Source organism: Dinoponera quadriceps, unplaced genomic scaffold, assembly GCF_001313825.1.
Source record: "Dinoponera quadriceps isolate SergipeBrazil2010 unplaced genomic scaffold, ASM131382v1 scaffold4444, whole genome shotgun sequence".
NCBI classification, from domain to species: domain Eukaryota; kingdom Metazoa; phylum Arthropoda; class Insecta; order Hymenoptera; family Formicidae; genus Dinoponera; species Dinoponera quadriceps.
The window spans coordinates 1,017,030-1,034,109 of NW_014558991.1; the positions used below are offsets into that span (position 1 = coordinate 1,017,030).

The window sequence follows — 17,080 nt, forward strand, 5'->3', positions numbered from 1 at the left end:
GGGGGGNAATGTCGTCAGAAGATTCGCCCGAAAATGTCTATGGTAAAACGTGTATCTTGTATACTCGCTCAAATTTTTTTTCTTTTTTATTCGAATTACTTTCTTGTATTATTATACAATGTTCCAGCGTAACTGTGATCCACGAGCGTGTCTGGATGGACTTGCTTGAAAAAAAAAAAAATCTCTACAATGAAATCTTATAACGCGTAGTGCCGTGGGCGGAAAAACTAATCTAAAGCCGTAATATCGGTCTCCTCGTCGTTGATCGTTATAGCGCTGATCGGGTCCAGAGACGGCATATCGGCGCTATTGCGTATCTCGCGCGATATGTTCTCCAGTGTCTCCATCTCGATCTCCTCGTCCAGATTCTTGCTCGCGCCGTTACTGTCCCTTCGTTTCTGCACCTCGGCGGCCGCGAGATCGAACACCTCCTCCATTATCTTCGTAACGGTGTCCGTCGAAGTGCTCACGTTGCTCGTGTTTTCTTGCACTTCGCGTTTCTCGCCGGCCTCCGCCGTTTCATCTATCATCTCCGGTTCGAAATTGCCCACCGTCGGTGCTCCGTTATCCATCGTCAGGTCAATCGTCGATGTTTCCTCTGTCGTGGCCTTATTCGGTTTCACTTCGAGAGCTGCGTCGTCTACTCCGTCAGCTGTAACGACGACGTCGTTCTCCTCCCCGTCTTCATTCTCCACTTCAAGGATCGCTTCACAATTCGTAAGAGTCGACTTAATGGTATTGTTATCGTCCAACTCGTCAATGTCTATGACCTCGGCCTCGATCGCGTTCTGCCGATGCTTTTCCGCACACTCGATCGCGGTGTCATACAAGTCCTCTTTGTCATCCAATGCTATCCTCTCATCGGTGGTGTCCGGCGTGATTTTCCTCTTCTTTTTAACCTCTCCCTTTAGATCCTCCTCTTCCTCGGAATCGTTCGTTATATCCACGCAGTTCAACAGTCCCACCTCCGCGTCCTCCTTCTCTGCCCCGTCCTCGCCATTGTCTTCGCAGCTGTCTTGTAAATTGCCCTCGAAGCTCCCATCGTAATCTTCGTTGGTAGGCTCGACCGTGTCCTGATTAGTGTCGTCCTTATTATCCTCAGTTATCGACGGAACAACCGGCTCGTCGGTCTTTTCGTTATTGGGTATTGTTTCATCGACAAGGACGTCAGACTCGATAACGGGTCCCATTCTTTCCGCAGCGGGCGTCTTCTCCCCTGTGTCTTCTTTCTCCGCCGTCGCGTCTTCTTTCTCCACCGCCGCGTCTTCGTTCTCCACCGCCGCGTCTTCGTTCTCCACCGCCGCGTCTTCGTTCTCCGCCGTCGCGTCTTCGTTCTCCGCCGTCGCGTCTTCGTTCTTCGCCGTCGCGTCTTCGTTCTCCGCCGTCGCGCCTCCGTCTTCATTCTCGCCGCCTAACATCTTGTGATTCTCAACTGCAACGTCTTCATTCGCGTGCTCGTCTTGACGATCCTTCAATTTCGTGTTAACATCCTCGTCCTCTTTCTCATTCACCTCGGTTATCGTTACCGCCGACACAGTCGTCAAGTCTGCGCATGGCTGAGATTCACTCGCAATCGCCTCAGTCGGGATTTTCGTCATGGATTCGTCGTCTTCTCGCTGCGACTTGCTCGCTTCTGCATCCAAAGGTTGCTCCTTCTCACCGTCGTCCTTGTCGTCTTTCTTGGGTTTGTATTCAAAAATGTCGTCATCGTCATCGTCATCGTCGTCGATAGAAATGTTGACCTCCTCGGAGGGGGAATCACCCGCGTCTTTAGCTGCGGCCCCGCTGCTGGATTTCGTTTCCGTCGCTTCCTCGGAGGTCGTCTTATCCTCCTCTAGCAAATCAACGCTCGATTCTATCTTCTCGCAACTCAAGGAGCTGAAGGTAACTCTCTCTAACGTCAGCGCGAGCTGCTTATTGTGCGTTGTCAGTTTATGCTGCGCTTGTGCCAGCTTCGTGTCGAACTTCTTATCGCACTTGTCGCAGGTGTACTCTTGCGGTGCCATTTCCTTTGGGCTCTTGAATTCCACGGGCGGCGTCGATTCCTGGCTGAACGATACGGACGACATTTTGCTGCGCGACTCTCGCCCGACCTCGGCGGCTTCAGTCTTTTTCGTGTTCGCTGTCGGCGCAACTAGTACGCTGGCGACTTTTGTCTTCCTCCTCAAGTTTCTACTGCCACTCTCGGTAGACGATTCGTCGTTAGACTCAGGGTGCGCCTTTATTGTTGTTTCATCGGTTGCCTCCTTGGTTGTCTCCTTGGTTGCCTCCTTAATTGTCTCCTTGTCTCCTTTTTTCTGTTTCTTGAGTGCCTTATTCGCATCATCTTCTTCTGAGGTTGACAACAGAGTCGGCAAATGATTAACTTGTCTTCTGCCGCGCAATAACATCATACCTTTCACGATTCCCTGATCGGATTCTGAGCTTAGCTCTTCATGTCCGCTAACTTTCCTCTTGCGACTTCGTCCTTTCTGGAAACTAGTAGACGGCTGATCCAAATCGGACAACGCCTTCGCCGACTCGACCTTCTGCACGGTTACGGATTTTGGCTTGCTTAATTTCGACGGCATGCTCTCCTCATCGCTCTTGGTAGAGACGATACTCCGTTTCTTACCTCGTTCTGTGCTACCGTTAACCGTCGGTTTATTCTTCAGCGACACCACATTCTTATCCTCTTCGAATGAGCTCTCGTCCGATATCAAGTAAAATTTGTCATCTTCCTTGTTCTTCTCAACTTTGTTTTCGCTGTCACGAATTCCCTTGTCCAGCACGTCCGTTAGATAAACCGTGCACAATTTTGTCCCCGACAGGCTGAACGTCTGTCTTTTCCCCGTGCTCTTGCTCGGGTCCCTCGTTGTCCAACAACTTTTGCACAGGATCTGGCCTGTGCTGTGAACTCTGTACATATCCATGTCGTTCGCGACAGGGTTGCAACACTGTTCGCAATTGCGGTACTTCCCTTGCGACTTCGCGGTTGAAGCACCGTTTTTCAAAGGCGCGGCCTTGCTGCGTGCCCTACCACGCGGTCTACCACGCGGCCTGCCACGTTTCTTCCCACGCGCCATATCGCTGTACTCGCTGCACTCGCTGTCAGAGCTTATTAGTTCATGTACCGTCGTATCCGGAAATGTGGTAATAGTCGTTTTGCGATTCACGACATCTGTATATACCTGCGATTCGAGAAGCATATGTTTATAATATGTAAATGAAGTGCCATTCAGCACACTAAACAAACGATTTCTTCAAATTTAATCAATTTTATCGCACCCGAACAAATTTCATCGGTGCTCCAAAGAAACTAATGTTTCGATCAACAAGCACGATTGTTAGACTTTTCAACGTGTATTTTTGTCTTAAATAAAAAATTTGCTTGAAACGAAAGATAATTTTCTTATAAAGGAATTATTTGTTTCATTTTGCATGTTTATTGTAACCAAATACGATTTTACTTGGTTAAAAGATATTAGTTCAAACAATAGCGTTCTTTCTGTCAAATAATAGAGTTTTTTTGAATGAGGCAATACAATTTTTATCCAAACAAATATTTTGTATGAGGCAATACAATTTCTACTCAAACAAATATTGTGTTAACATGTTGTTTCTATGAGACAAATTTTAGTCAAATAAATAGAAATCTAAAACCTTCTTCCCTGTGTGCAATCGATAAGACAGAGAAGTAACGAAAAGCACAAAATGAGTGCGCATGTGTTCTTACCTTGGGAAAACCTGAATAATCTAATTCCTTTTTTAGTAAAGCCTCTAGATTGTCGACACTCTGTTCGTGTAGCTTTTTCAGATCGTACAAAACATCCAAGTTATATCGACACACGAGACACACTAGTTTTGAAATATTGACCTTCTTGGCGAGCTAGATAAAAAATAAGAAAACGATTGTAATGCGAACCATAAACATGTTAACTTGAGATAAAGCAAATAAAGTTAGGTTCTTTATAATCTGCATTAAATTGCACTGTCTGTACTTGAGAGATGAAGCAAGTACACAATTGTTATTATTATCATTGATACAACAGGTATATGTGCAATTGGTGGAAAAGAAAAGGAAACAGAGAGGCAAGATTGTTCAGAGAACACAGCTATAAAGAACAGTTTATTGTGAGAGAGAGGGGAAGATCGCAACTTACATCTTCGCTAAAAATGCGACGAATCTTCTGTAAAGGGCTGAATACCGAACGGTTGTCCTCGGTGATGTCGAAAATGTGAACACTTTCTATGGACTCGCAGCACAAAGAGCAATGGGGCACTGGTGCCTTGGCCTTTGGCGATTTCGCAACATCGTACGATTTCTTGCTCTTCTGCAGAAACTTAGCGCACTGATCTAACTCGTATGCACACTTATAGCATATCTTGTTGGACAACTTAATGGTTTTGTTGACCTGAGAGTAAAGAAAGAACCAAACGATAACCTCCAAAATGTTGCTGCACAAAGTTAAGCGATAAAATTGAATTATCTCAATTATCGAATCTCATTGAGGACGAAAATGCGGATGTCGGACCTGTGTTTATTTCGAACAATTGCAAGATGGTGGGAAAATGGAGGGAAATCGGGAAGATGTTCGATTAAGCGCGGTCGACTATGCGACGCACTTCGTTCCGGCGATCTCGATAAAGATAACCTCGTTAAGATACAACGACCATTCTTCGTGCACGGTACGTAAGATACGCGCGGAGAGGAAAGTTGCATTCGACTCACTCGTTGTCACGCATGGGAAACCGGCGGCAATCCTCACGAGCGAGATTCCGCTGAGAAGCCCGATCGAAATCGTTCATCGGGAGTAGAATAGCGTTCTCCTTTTCTGTTCGTTTACCGATGCCCGATGACGATATCTCGTGTCTATCTTACATACGCGCAGGTACGATTGGCGTCATGTACGGTGCAATATTCCCTAGATTATTTAAAATTACATTGCCATCCTTTCCTCCGTTTAAAATTGGGCCTACAATAGTATGCTTTCAACTTTAAGAAATTGACCAATCACGATTGATTGCTCTCCTATAATTCGCTCGTAATTGATCGATTTCTCACGGCACAAGGCTTCAGGTATTTACCGAAGGTCAGGATTTACGTACGTAACCTGTAAAATCGAAAATCGCACGAGCAGCTCCGATCACAACGGTGGAGAGTTATAACGCGGCTCTAATTATAAACGGTCTCGACTTTACGCACGCAAGAGTACTGGAGAGAACCAAGCGACTTTCGATCTAGGGGATGGTGTTGTGTGCATACGTGACGCCGTGTGATTATGCTCCAAGACGGATCAAATAACACACTCGGTAAATACAGCTTTGTGTGCGTGCTATCGCAGCACGATGCATATTATCGCGCGATTTGCATCTTGTTCCAGACACGGGACGAGGTACGATGATACAACCGGGTGATGTCCCCGTTGGCTGGTTCAGACCTCGACGGGCGAGGAAGCGTAACCGGAACGTGACCAACCTAACCTACACGCGACACCAACAGGTCCGTCCTCCTGGTGGAACTTTCAGCGCGTTGCGACAAAAAAAAAAGAGAGGAGCACGGATGGCACGTCGAGGAACGGAATCACAGGACCGTCCTGGTTTCCCCCAAACTTGCGTATACGCGCATTTACCTATCACGACCAAGCGGGAAATGCGGGTGAGACGGGCGCGCGTGACGCAGGTTAGGTTACCTGCAACAACGCGGCACCGTTTCACGTCCCGCGATGCGTCACTAACGCATGATCGTTTTTACCTTCTTCGACAAACAGGCCTCGAGCTGACCGCCGAATGCCGCACGCACGCTGTCCGGCGTGATTTCCAGGAAGACACCCTCGTCGCTCGCGCACAGGAAACAGCAGCACCGGGACATAGCGACGCGCAATGACGTAACAGACGCGCGACAGACGCTCCAGGAGCGCGACGGGAGGACCAGAGACTCGCACGCGTTGCTCCGCGAGAACCTCCCACGGCCGATCGTGGACACCGCGTTGATATACAAGTCACAGTTGCTCACCACTACCGAACTGACGCCGTGTTACTTGATAAATTGGCGGTAATCCGGCAGACCGACAAAATGGCGGAGCCATTGCGATATATCGAATATGGCGCGTCGATACCCTCTCTCGTCGATACATCGCTCGGACAGCGATGTTCAATTAAATTTGAACCGGCAGAAGGGAAGAGGAGATAATGGCGACGTGTTCGCGAGGACTTCGAGGATTGCGTTCCGATACCAACAGGTACCGAAAATCTATAAAGCTGCGACTCAAAGCGCAGCGATGAAAAGCGTTTTACTACCCCCCATTCTGCCGACTGGCGGTGTACAGCGAGGCGTGCTCGAGTTTCGACATCGACCAATTAAAATCGGCGACACACAGAGGCTTGCTTGCTTTTCGTGCCTGATTACTTGCCGGATAGAAATACCGCGTTACCGTGTATTTTCATTTCCATTCTCAAAATGCGCCAATCAGAACGCAGTATTTCCATTCGGCGAGCAATCCAGGGCGAGAAACAAACAATATGCTGCTGGTCTAACGGAGACAACGAGAGAGATAGGAAAACGAAGTGTTAGAACTGGTGTACACGACCGGGAGAATATGATTATATATGATTGTATGCAATTATATAAAATTATACGTGAATTTTACCCATATATGTGATCACATGTACGATCATATGTGTCTACACGAGAAAAAATGATGTTATGTCGTAATGTTATTTAATTGAATGTCGATATTACGTGCTGCCGGAAGCAAAAGTAGCCAGTAGCATTTACTTCGATTGTATTCGTATATATAATTTGTATACAATAATTTTTTTTTCGTTGTGAACATATATGATTATACATATATATGGGTGAATTTTACATATGATCTTTTCTTCCCGGGAATCGAGTATAATATAAAAGTTTTAAATAGATTATTGAAAATAAGCGGGCAATTTCAAGTATGACTGAAAGGACATACCAGTGTAGCAGTAAGACGTCTGAAAGGTATCTGAAAGATACGTCTTATTTTTCAAACTTCTTTTAGAAGCTTCTATTAGTAGCTTCTGTTACGTGAATCGTCAGTCACGACAGCGGAGATCTTTATATTGATTTTATGCTGTCCGCACATACGGAAGTAGATTACGCGTATTATTGAGCCGATTTTAGGTTGTCGCATAAACGTCATTTGCACACTATTCTTGTGGATACGTAGCAGGTGCGATATCGAAAACAGAAACGCAGGATTTATTTATAAGAACAAGGCAAAACAGTCGTCAACGTACAAAGATATATATCTCGTCATTAAACCGCCGGAGTCGGTCAGACAGCTCGTTTTTGTTTGCCGTTAAACTCGCGACTAAGGTGTGGGTGTGTTTTACGTGTAACGTCTATGCGTAACAAATTATCGTTAGCAAGTTATTAGGTCTGTTCGTTTTCGCTGCACCGCTGAACTAGTGCAATAAAGTGAAATGTGAAAACATATACTTGTCTCGCTTCAACACATTGCACTAGTTCAGCAGTGCAGCGAAAACGAACAGACCTATCGATAGTTGCGGAGACAATTGCACCGAAGGTTACGTGTCGTATGTACTTTTTACAACACGATGCTCTCTCCCTCTAACATTCCCCCTCTCTTTCTCTCTCGACGCCTATTCTCCTTGCTACTTAATGCCCGTCGCACGGAATCCGTCGTCGAGACGTTGTGGACGATGTCGCAATATATATGTATATTTCTCAAACGAAACTTCCTAAAACTAGGTACAAATTTATTCCTCACACTCGAACCATTCAACTGGACATCCTTCGGCTCTTCTCCTCTGCGTTCCCGCTCGCGACCGGGGAGCTCTCTATTTGGTTTTTCGGCCCGCCGAACAGAAGCCTGAGGGTCTCCAGTGCTGACGTGAAAATATTCCTGCGATGCAAAAATACACACATACAAATAATTAACAACGATCGTCAAAGACGTAGCATCGTCGTCAGCGGTACCAATCAAATCGATTGATCTCGAATTTTTTCCTCGAACGTGAACTCCGCGAGAGGTCCCAACCAATAACGTCTAAAATCAGGTCATAAGACGATCTGAAAGATATCTGGAATAAAAGTATCAAATTTCAAATGCTTTCGAGTCGAAACGGTTTTATTTTTCCACTCCTGGAGGAGAAAAGATTTAGACTCGATCTTTTCGAAGAGCTTCACTTCCCACGAATTCACCGACGGAGAAGGTCATCGCAAATGTAAGATCTGATTATAAATATTCCTAATAGAACTATGATCAACTGAACTTGAGTGGATGTCCGGATGGTAATCCAGGTAAAACAGAAAATGAAAATCACGTGAAAATGACGTCAGAATGACGAAAAAAAAAAAAAAATAATCGAAAAATAAATTTTATAGTCATTTTCATCCTAACATCGTTTTGACATTCGCAGACTTAGGCGTCCATTAAGCATATCCAGAAGAAGAAGAAGAACAAGAAAGGGAGAAGACCATCACCTTACGCAGTCCCTCATGTTCACGTAGATCTGACCGGGCGGCAACTTCACGGAGGGCACTTTCTCCTCGACGTAGTCCAAGCCGACGCAGACAGCGTCGTCCACGGCTTTGAGCGGCGTCTCGAGAGCGTCAGCGACGCGGTTGGTGACGGGACTGGTGAACTGCAAGCTGGCGCGCACGCCGTCTTCAGCGTGGCCGAATATCGTCGCGACCGCCTCGTGCGAGCCCTTTGTGATCGCATAAGCGTTACGGAGGGCCGCTGTCAGCGCGGCGAACAACGGTAGGTCCAGTAAACGTCGCGTGCACACCATGTCGCCGTGCGCGTCGGCCACCGCGTCCCTCACCGGCACGGTAGGCTCGCGTGTGCCGCGCATCACGCTCAATTGCTGCGAGAAAGAACAATCGGGACGACAGGTGTGTGAGAGCAGGTTTGCGCAACGGCGAGCACGACTTTCGCTCAAATGTTTGCGGGAATATTCGACAGAATTGGATATCTCGTGTATACAGCGGCCTTTATCCTCAGTAGAATAGAAAATGACATTGGAGTGACGTCAGAGTGACGAGAGGATGACGGAAAGATGAATTTTTATAACTATTTTTCCCTCATCCCGGCGCTATTTTCGACGTTATCGCGATTTTCCGTTCTACTTGGGAATGCATTTAATGCGGATAGAACAGACCCAAACTAAACGGAGAGGGAGAGAGGGGGTTACATCAATTCTTCAAGCGTCAGATTTTCTTGAAGGATCGCCTACGTTAGACTCGAACAAGCGAGCGTGGCGCTTAAAGAGTCAAAGACCGATAATCGAGACCGGTATAACTGGCGACTCTCGATTTTCGAAGCCGGCTAGCCGCGCGCGCGCGTGAAAGATTCCTCCTCACGTCGCGGACGACGCGTCGCGTATTTCTATTCGTGAGATTGTAATTGCCTGTGTGTGTGTGTGTATATTTAGTGCCCGAATATACAGTTCAGATCTTTAGTTAGTGGTGATCGAAGTGCAGTGTCGTGGGAAGGCAATTCGCGGCGGGGATGAGGTGGGCGTAGAGTCGGCGGCGTCGCCAAGTCTGACAGGGAATTCGATCACCCGCTTCTACACCCGCGGTTCTCAGGTAGAAGAGGAAATGACGGTAACTTCATATTGATAAAAAAATTCGAAAAGTGAGTTATTACAGTCATTCTTTCGTCATTTCAACGCTATTTCGCACTTTTTCTGTTTTAGTTTGGTGTCCGTTCCACCTGGATTAAGCGCATCCCCAGGTAGAACGGAAAATCACGATGACGTCGAAATGGTGCCGGGAGAATGGCTATAAAAACTCACCTTTCCATCATCCTCTCCCCGCTCTGGCGTCATTCCAATATCATTTTCTACTCTACCCGGGATAAAGGTCGCTGTACACATAAGGTATCGAAACACAATAGCATGACGCAACACTTTGACAAGGAAATAATTAACATACCAACTGCTTAATAGCGTGGCAATGTCATTATTAGATATTTAATCGTTCAAAATGCCTGAATGCTCTCTTATTCAAACCGCCCGTGTGCTATCAGCTCCCAGAGTGCAGCGAGATGCAGCCGGTACAGCAGCAGGCGATCGGATACGCTACGAACGCCCGGCCACACAACCTGCACGTCGCGTACAACGCGCAACACGCTCGAGGGAAAATCGACCGGTCTAATCGTGCGTATAATTATAAAAAGCACGCCTTTTTACCGCACGGTCTTCTTCCCTCGTGCGTGTCGGCCGCGCGAATTCGGCGAGATTGTCTGGACGAGTCTTGGAGCGAGGGAACTGGCACGACTGGCCGCTCGACGAGACCGCTCGACGGCTCACCGACGACTCGGTGACGTTTCGGCCGAAATTGACGTACGAGCGCGACGCCGCGCACAAGCCGAGAGACCCCCCTCCCCCGCCGTCGTTGGTCGTAATACGCACATGATATGCGATGCTCACGATACCCGACGTTCTCTCGCTAATGTCGCGCGACGTCTCGGGGGCCGTCATCGCTCCTGCCGCACACGGAGGACCGGCGACTACGAAGAACGACTCTGGCCGAGAGAGAGAGAGAGAGAGAGAAGTTCCCGCGTTGCCCGCTCCTAAATTTAGCCCGTGTCCACGCGCACTGTGTGCCCTTTTACCCTTCGCCACTTCCCTGGCTCTCGCTCGCTCCCGGGGCTGACCGACACAGGTCGCCGGTCTGTGCGCCTCCTCGGTGCATGCTCTCTCCCATCGACCGCACGTCATGTTCGTGCGCGGCGGCTGCGCGCGCGAGATACGAAGTGTACTCGCGGCGCTAGAGACCCCCGGGAGACCTTCGAAAGTGACGTCTCCGGGACGTCTCGAGAGGATCCAGGTAGAACGGGAAGGGACGATGATTAACGTGGGAATGATGAGAAAATAATCGGAAAGTGAGTTTTTTTTTCTCTTTTTTCATACTTATTTCCTTGCAGTCTTGACATCTTTTGGACGTCATCGTGATTTCCCGTTCTGTCCGCCTGGGTAACGTCCTGCTTGTTAGGTGTCCTTCAGAACGTCTTCTAAACGTCTTTTAGAAGTACGTGCTGTGTCTGGGATGTTATTTAATATAGTGTAATATCTGCGGTTCTGAAGATAAAGCGAGAATGACAAAAGTGAGTAAATCCTCCAGGTGTTGACCGATGAAATTACAGATATTCCTAATTAATTATAAATATTGCTAGCTAAGAACCTTAGAAAACATGCTCTCCTATTGGGCGTGAAATCATTGTATGTCGGGTACAGTGTGAATCCTGCATAAGGAATTGCCGAAGGCACCGTTAAGGCTGCATTCAGGATAATACTCTCCGAACGCAGACTCAGCGGGGTTTTGACAGACCCGTCAGATGGAAGGAAGGTTTGAGTCTCGGCTAAATGCGCTTCGGATTTCAATTGAAAGAGGTTCGGGTCTCGACTAAAGTGACTTTTTATTAGTCCCAAAGCCTTTCATTCAATCACACGCATGCTTAAACGCATACATACTCTCCTTCTCTCTTTCTCCCGAGTACTAAACGCTGGATTCGTAAATGACGATTTGCACTATCGGCTTCTTGGGCGGTGGTGCGGTCGCAGACGCGGCGATGTCACGCAGTACCGCTTCCACGGCTTCTTCCCAATCCCGGTCCTTCGAGACCTGATCGATGGACGAGGTCCACCTCAAACGCGGCATAGATATAACTGTCAATACCTTCCTGAAGAAGGGAAAGAGAATTTTCCTCACATTATTACCCGGACAGCGCAAACCTCCGAAAAATATCTTAAAAGCATCCCCGACAGCGTACAACTTAAAACCGGGGCGTAAATCGTCTTTGAGATGTCTTAAAAATATCTTAAAGACGTCTTACTTACAGCCGACTTTCAAGACGTTTTATGCTGTCCTGGTTTTAGGTTTAGTCGTCTGGGATGTAAAAGAACGTTTTAAAAAGAACATGTATTAATCCTCTTTCCGAAGCTGTGCCGCTTTCTAAAATCGAGTTATTCGCATCAACAGCCGTTATCTAACAGATGATGCCTGTGAAGCTCGTTCATTTTTTCTCATCATTTTGCCGTAATCTTCACGTCATCGTCATTTTCTGCGTTAACAACGTTTATGTGAAAACATACCTTAAATCAGAATGTAACGCGGACATATCGCCGCCAGCTTGCTCGCCGAGTTTCCTGAGGGTCTCGGTCAATGGACCGCTCAGTCTCTGCAGTCTCCTCCAGGACTGGGCGTATTGTCGTCTGACCAGCTCGATGATGGTGCTGGTCAGCGCCAAGCCGACCAGGATGTACAATGTACACAATAAAGTGTACTTAGGTTTCTCTGAACGAAGTCGACAAAGATTAGCGTACGACTAAACCTGTCCGTTCCCCTTGAGAGAGGCGAGAGATCATTACTTACTCGGCACCAGGTCGCCGAAGCCTATGGTCGTCATCGTCACGAAGCAGAAGTAGAAGCCGTCGAAGAAGTCCCAGTCGTCCTCCCACAGCATGAACATACCAGCGCCACAGGCGAGGTACAAGAAAAGCAACCCGATAGCGGCACAAGCGCCTGCAAAGAAACCACCATTCGGACAATCGAGCGTGAAGGGCTGAGCAGACTCTCTAACACCCTCCCCCCTCCTCCTCAGGTGGAACGAAGAATCACGATGGCGTCAGAATGATGAAATAACGGCTCTAATAACTTATCTTTCGATCTCAATTCGATCACTTTCTTTTGTTCCACCTGGACCAGGTAAAACGGAAAATCACGATAACGTGAAAATGGCGAGAAAATGATCGGGAAATGAGTTACCACGATCATTTCCTCGTCATTTCGATGTCGTCGTGATTTTCTGGCCTACCCGAATTAAACTCACCGAGCGACCGACGGCTGGTCGCGCTCGATGGGACGCATGCGAGCTTCTTCGCCCGAAACGGAAGTCTCGACTTTAACGTCAACGCGACATGCTCTACCGCCCCGGCGAACAATTTGCCCATGTCGGCGATCACGATCAGGGTGAGCGGTATGCCGATAAAGGCGAAGAGGATGCAGAAGATCCTGCCCCAGTTGGTCGAAGGCACGACGTTGCCGTATCCTGTCGGCGGGAGTGAATTGAGTGAGTGCCTTCCATTTCCAGCTCAAGTATAACTTTACAACAAGTAATTAACTTTGGGAGAGAAAGTTCTTCTCGTGCTCGAAATTCTTCTCAATTTTATCACGTTTTCTAGTAATACGGCGATAGACTATCGGTGGAGTTTATTTTTTCAAAGGACACAGCGAATTTTATAATTTTCTAATGAAGAAACTTACCGATCGTGGTGAGGACAGTGCTGGCGAAGAAGACAGCTTGAAGCACACTCCACCGTTCGGTGGCGACGGGCGGCAGTTCCGAATCGGCGCGATCCTGATGTTCAATCGTATCCGCCACGAAGCCGACCAGGAGACCGGCTTCCGCCGCCTCCTGCACCGCTTCCTCATAGTCGCGCAGGTTCACGCTAACCTGGAGGAAACGTTTCGCCGTCGTTCATATCACTGTGAAGATATACGAAGAAAGCGAAGATCGCTCACCAAAGTGCGCAGATTGGAGACGTCCGTATTGTTGTAGACGGATTCCACGAAGCGGTATCGCTGCATGCGTAATTTCGCACGCAAACGCTCCAGCCGTCCGAGCTCCGCCGGAAGTTCGATGTGTCGGAAAACCTTTAAGAGAATACGCTTAAAGATTAATCCGCTTAGGCGAATCGCTCAGGTTGAATTGCTCGTCAAATCATTCGATTTCGACTAGCTGACCTAAAGATATCGCGATATCTTTAGAATATCCTTATGATGTATTTTGGACATTTCTGCTGTGAATACTTTCTCCCTCATTTGGAAAACTCTCGCTCTTTCTCTCTTTCTTTATCTTCGGAAAAATTCTCATTTGGTAACACAAATCGACGCAAACGTTATCCTGCCTTTATTGCTCGTCGAGTATGGAACAAAGACGGAACGATCCCAGGTGGAATAAAAAATCACGGGAATGTCGAGATGAAGTCAAAATGAAGAGAAGAGGACTACAAAAAAACTCATTTTTCGATCGTTTGCTCGTCATTTTGATATCATCATTTTCTGTTCTACCTGTGTCGACTTGTGTCTGGGAAGCAGTTATTGCCGTCTCACGTCACGAATTCGTCTCGGAGATCGTCGAAGAAGATCGATACGAATCGGAACACGCATCGTCGACGACGTCTTCTCTCACGACGACGACGACGATTATTGCATCGATGACGCGTGAACGGTCGAAATTGTCGGATGGATATCTCAGAGATTAAAAGCATGCGAAACGCTTCGTCCTCGAGCCTCGAGTGCTGCGCGCACTTCAGGCTAATGAAGAATAGCCGCCAGTTGTGCGCGTGTTTGCCGAGCAAATGCATATCCCGCCGTGCTATTTGCAAAGGTCGTTGATGCTGTTTATCGGCGGCCGGTTATTAATAAACTGTCTGGCGGTTCATCATCAACGGCCGCGATGATCATCGGCTTTTTCGCTTATCGAGCCGCGCTTCATTGTCCACCAGATCGGCCGATGTTTTTCACGGGCGATCGTCGCTATAGAATTCGTCGATCGTTTTGTAAATCGTTTGTAACATTTTCTTATTTTATTACGAATTTTATTTAATTTCGATCGCAATTCGATTTATTGAGGAGGGATTTGCTTCTTATCGCTTTTCGAATGCGAATTGTTTTCTCACATAAGGAACTCGTTGACGTGGAATGAATCGTGGACGATGAGAGAGAAAAAGAAGGAGAGGGAGGAAGACTACGCTCGAAACGCCTAGGGCTATTTTTGCGATATTGTGGCATTTATATGTGTGTGTGTGTGTGTGTGCGCGCTCAAAAAACCATAACCATCGTGAATTTCAACACACGGTATTTTTAACAGACTGTTCATTGAAAGGCGACCAGTTGGTAATACACTTGCTAGCAAACGGCCGGGCCGATTGGGCCGTCGCTAAAAATAAAGGTACGATTCGGTTGGGCTACACAAGTCCGTCGGTTATTGTATAGAATGTAAATATTTATGGAACATCGAATACATTTAACTCTCCACACTGGAAAGCTCGACGTTTCCCCGAGTGAAAATTCGAGCGCGCCACGGAGATCTCGTCGGCTCGCTTCGCTCTTTGTCCCTTCCGTTTTTCCTTCCTCTCCTTCCTTTCAAACGTTCGAACGTGCGTTCTTATATAATCCGGCGGGATTATAGCTCGCTCAAAATTAAAACGGAACCCAATTATCATCGCGATCAATTAGACGTAAGTGAAAGGGGATCGCGAAACGGAGGGAAAACGAAACGCACTCGATCGTCGATTTTTCGCAGAGGAGGCATTCGAAAATCTCCTCAGTGAGAACAACTAATAACAGCATTACATCAATGTTATAATTTCCCGCTCAACTGTTACATAATACATGCGTATTATTGTATTTACATTGCTGAATGGGGAATTATAATTATAATATTGATGTTATGTTATTATTAGTGGATGTTCATTGGCTCATAAGTCGCAATTCCCGATTTCGAAGGCACTTCTCCTTCGTTCAGAAATTGCACTCTTCTTCCCTTCTACTTGAAAAAGTATTTCCTGTGAATAACTAAGGCTCGTATTCTAAACTTTCTTTCATTAATAAAAAGTGCCTTAAATGTGTCTTCTCAGCCAATCAGGTGGTCCCTGAATCTCCTTTAGAGGCACCTTTATCGATAAAAGAGAGCTCAGAATACGGGCTTAAGTGAATAAGTAAATAAATAAGAAAAAACTTCGATTTTCTCTCACAGGACGGCGTTCCCACTGATCGTCTTCTCTCTTTTCCGCTCTTTCATATTTTCGAACTCGGGGAAACCCCGAACGTGCCTCCCTTCATCGCTCTCACCAGTCCGCCGATCACGGTGTAGAGCATCAGTGTGATCAGCAGACCCATATGTCCGGCGATCGACTTGAACCTCCGCACTGTCCGCTCCTTGACGAGGCGTTTCGCATCCTTGCTGTCGGCCGGGACGCCGCAATCCGCGCAACCGAGCTCGTGCGGATCGGCGACGGACGCGGTGCACTTGTTGCCGCTCGTCATGGCTCATTCGCGACGTAGACGCGCCGGCCACTCGGGGAAGACTGATCGGCAGCGCATCTCCGCTCCGGCAATCGCCCTCCGGCACTTTTGTTTTCGTTCTGCATTTCTCCAACTGCACACGGTGTCGCGAGGATTGCACGGACGATCGGAGCGTGTAATAATATCGATGCGCGCTTTCGTCAATTGAACGAAAAGTAAAGAAATGAAAAGGAAGAGCGACGCCGCAAAGAAGACCGTGCAAGAGAAAGAGAGAGAGAGAGAGAGAGAAACCTCGATTGTCGTAATTTCTAATGTGCGAAGGAGAATAAAGTATCGATATTTTGTATCGATACGAGTCGAAATACGTCCGTACGGTCGTGTGCACTTAGATAACCCTTGATCAATAAAAGAGTCACATTAATGTCTGAAAACGATTCTCGAGACCGTTTTGAAATAAGAATACATTTATGGAAACCACCCAACAACGGAACACAGCCGAATTGTGCTTTGGTTCGAATCAATTGATGTCTCGGGTTCATATTCTGAACTCACTTTTATCGATAAAAGATCACCTCTAAGGCCTGATCTTTAATTTCTTGGTTAACTTATGGTTTAGGCTCAACCTAATGATAACGTAAAATCAGTTCTTCCATTCATGGTATTCATTTTTCTGATTACTAAATTTTAAAAATTACCGCCGATTAACCATGAATAGAAAAACACAATTTTTGCGTTATCATCGGTTTAAGTTTAAATCACGAGTTAAATAGAAAATGAAAAACCGGAAAACCTAAAAGTTTAGGAACCACCTGATCGTCTGAGAAGCCATGTTTAAGGTAAACTCTTATCAATAAAAGAGAATTTAGAATACGGGGCTTTGTCTTTGACCGACACGCTACAATACTGAGGCTCGAAGTATCAATGGAAATATCGCATATCAAATGGTCGTGCGAAAATATCGATTCGAATACAAGCAATCCTGGTTCAAATACGTTCAAATGCGCACCGATACAGGCGCGCCAAATGATCGGAATTTGCACAAGGCGCTCGCACTCAGCCGGT

At 46.9% G+C, this 17,080-nt stretch overlaps 4 protein-coding genes and 1 long non-coding RNA gene across 5 annotated transcripts; 2 read left to right on the forward strand and 3 right to left on the reverse strand.

Annotated features, from left to right (window-relative positions):
• Positions 1-68: 68 nt before the first annotated feature.
• LOC106750043 (transcriptional regulator ATRX-like) lies at positions 69-6,640 on the reverse strand. Its single transcript, XM_014630092.1, has 4 exons — positions 5,735-6,640; positions 4,143-4,394; positions 3,716-3,868; positions 69-3,170 (listed from the first exon to the last, which is right to left on the reverse strand). The coding sequence occupies exons 1-4, from the start codon at positions 5,849-5,851 to the stop codon at positions 228-230; spliced, it is 3,465 nt and encodes a 1,154-aa protein (XP_014485578.1). The 5' UTR covers positions 5,852-6,640; the 3' UTR covers positions 69-227.
• Positions 4,716-5,842, forward strand: LOC106750046. The gene is made up of 3 exons (XM_014630096.1): positions 4,716-5,292; positions 5,364-5,638; positions 5,751-5,842. The coding sequence occupies exons 1-3, from the start codon at positions 5,262-5,264 to the stop codon at positions 5,760-5,762; spliced, it is 318 nt and encodes a 105-aa protein (XP_014485582.1). The 5' UTR covers positions 4,716-5,261; the 3' UTR covers positions 5,763-5,842.
• Positions 6,641-7,756: 1,116 nt separating the features above from the next.
• Positions 7,757-8,835, reverse strand: LOC106750010 (perilipin-1-like). The gene is made up of 2 exons (XM_014630013.1): positions 8,462-8,835; positions 7,757-7,880 (listed from the first exon to the last, which is right to left on the reverse strand). The coding sequence occupies exons 1-2, from the start codon at positions 8,833-8,835 to the stop codon at positions 7,757-7,759; spliced, it is 498 nt and encodes a 165-aa protein (XP_014485499.1).
• An 18-nt stretch (positions 8,836-8,853) lies between these two features.
• LOC106750047 lies at positions 8,854-10,392 on the forward strand. Its single transcript, XR_001374901.1, has 3 exons — positions 8,854-9,589; positions 9,682-9,864; positions 10,014-10,392. It is a non-coding gene; the product is annotated as an uncharacterized LOC106750047 (long non-coding RNA).
• A 1,078-nt stretch (positions 10,393-11,470) lies between these two features.
• On the reverse strand, positions 11,471-16,985 carry LOC106750045 (TWiK family of potassium channels protein 7). The gene is made up of 7 exons (XM_014630095.1): positions 15,845-16,985; positions 13,511-13,642; positions 13,253-13,442; positions 12,819-13,037; positions 12,362-12,511; positions 12,082-12,283; positions 11,471-11,669 (listed from the first exon to the last, which is right to left on the reverse strand). The coding sequence occupies exons 1-7, from the start codon at positions 16,037-16,039 to the stop codon at positions 11,486-11,488; spliced, it is 1,272 nt and encodes a 423-aa protein (XP_014485581.1). The 5' UTR covers positions 16,040-16,985; the 3' UTR covers positions 11,471-11,485.
• Positions 16,986-17,080: the final 95 nt, after the last annotated feature.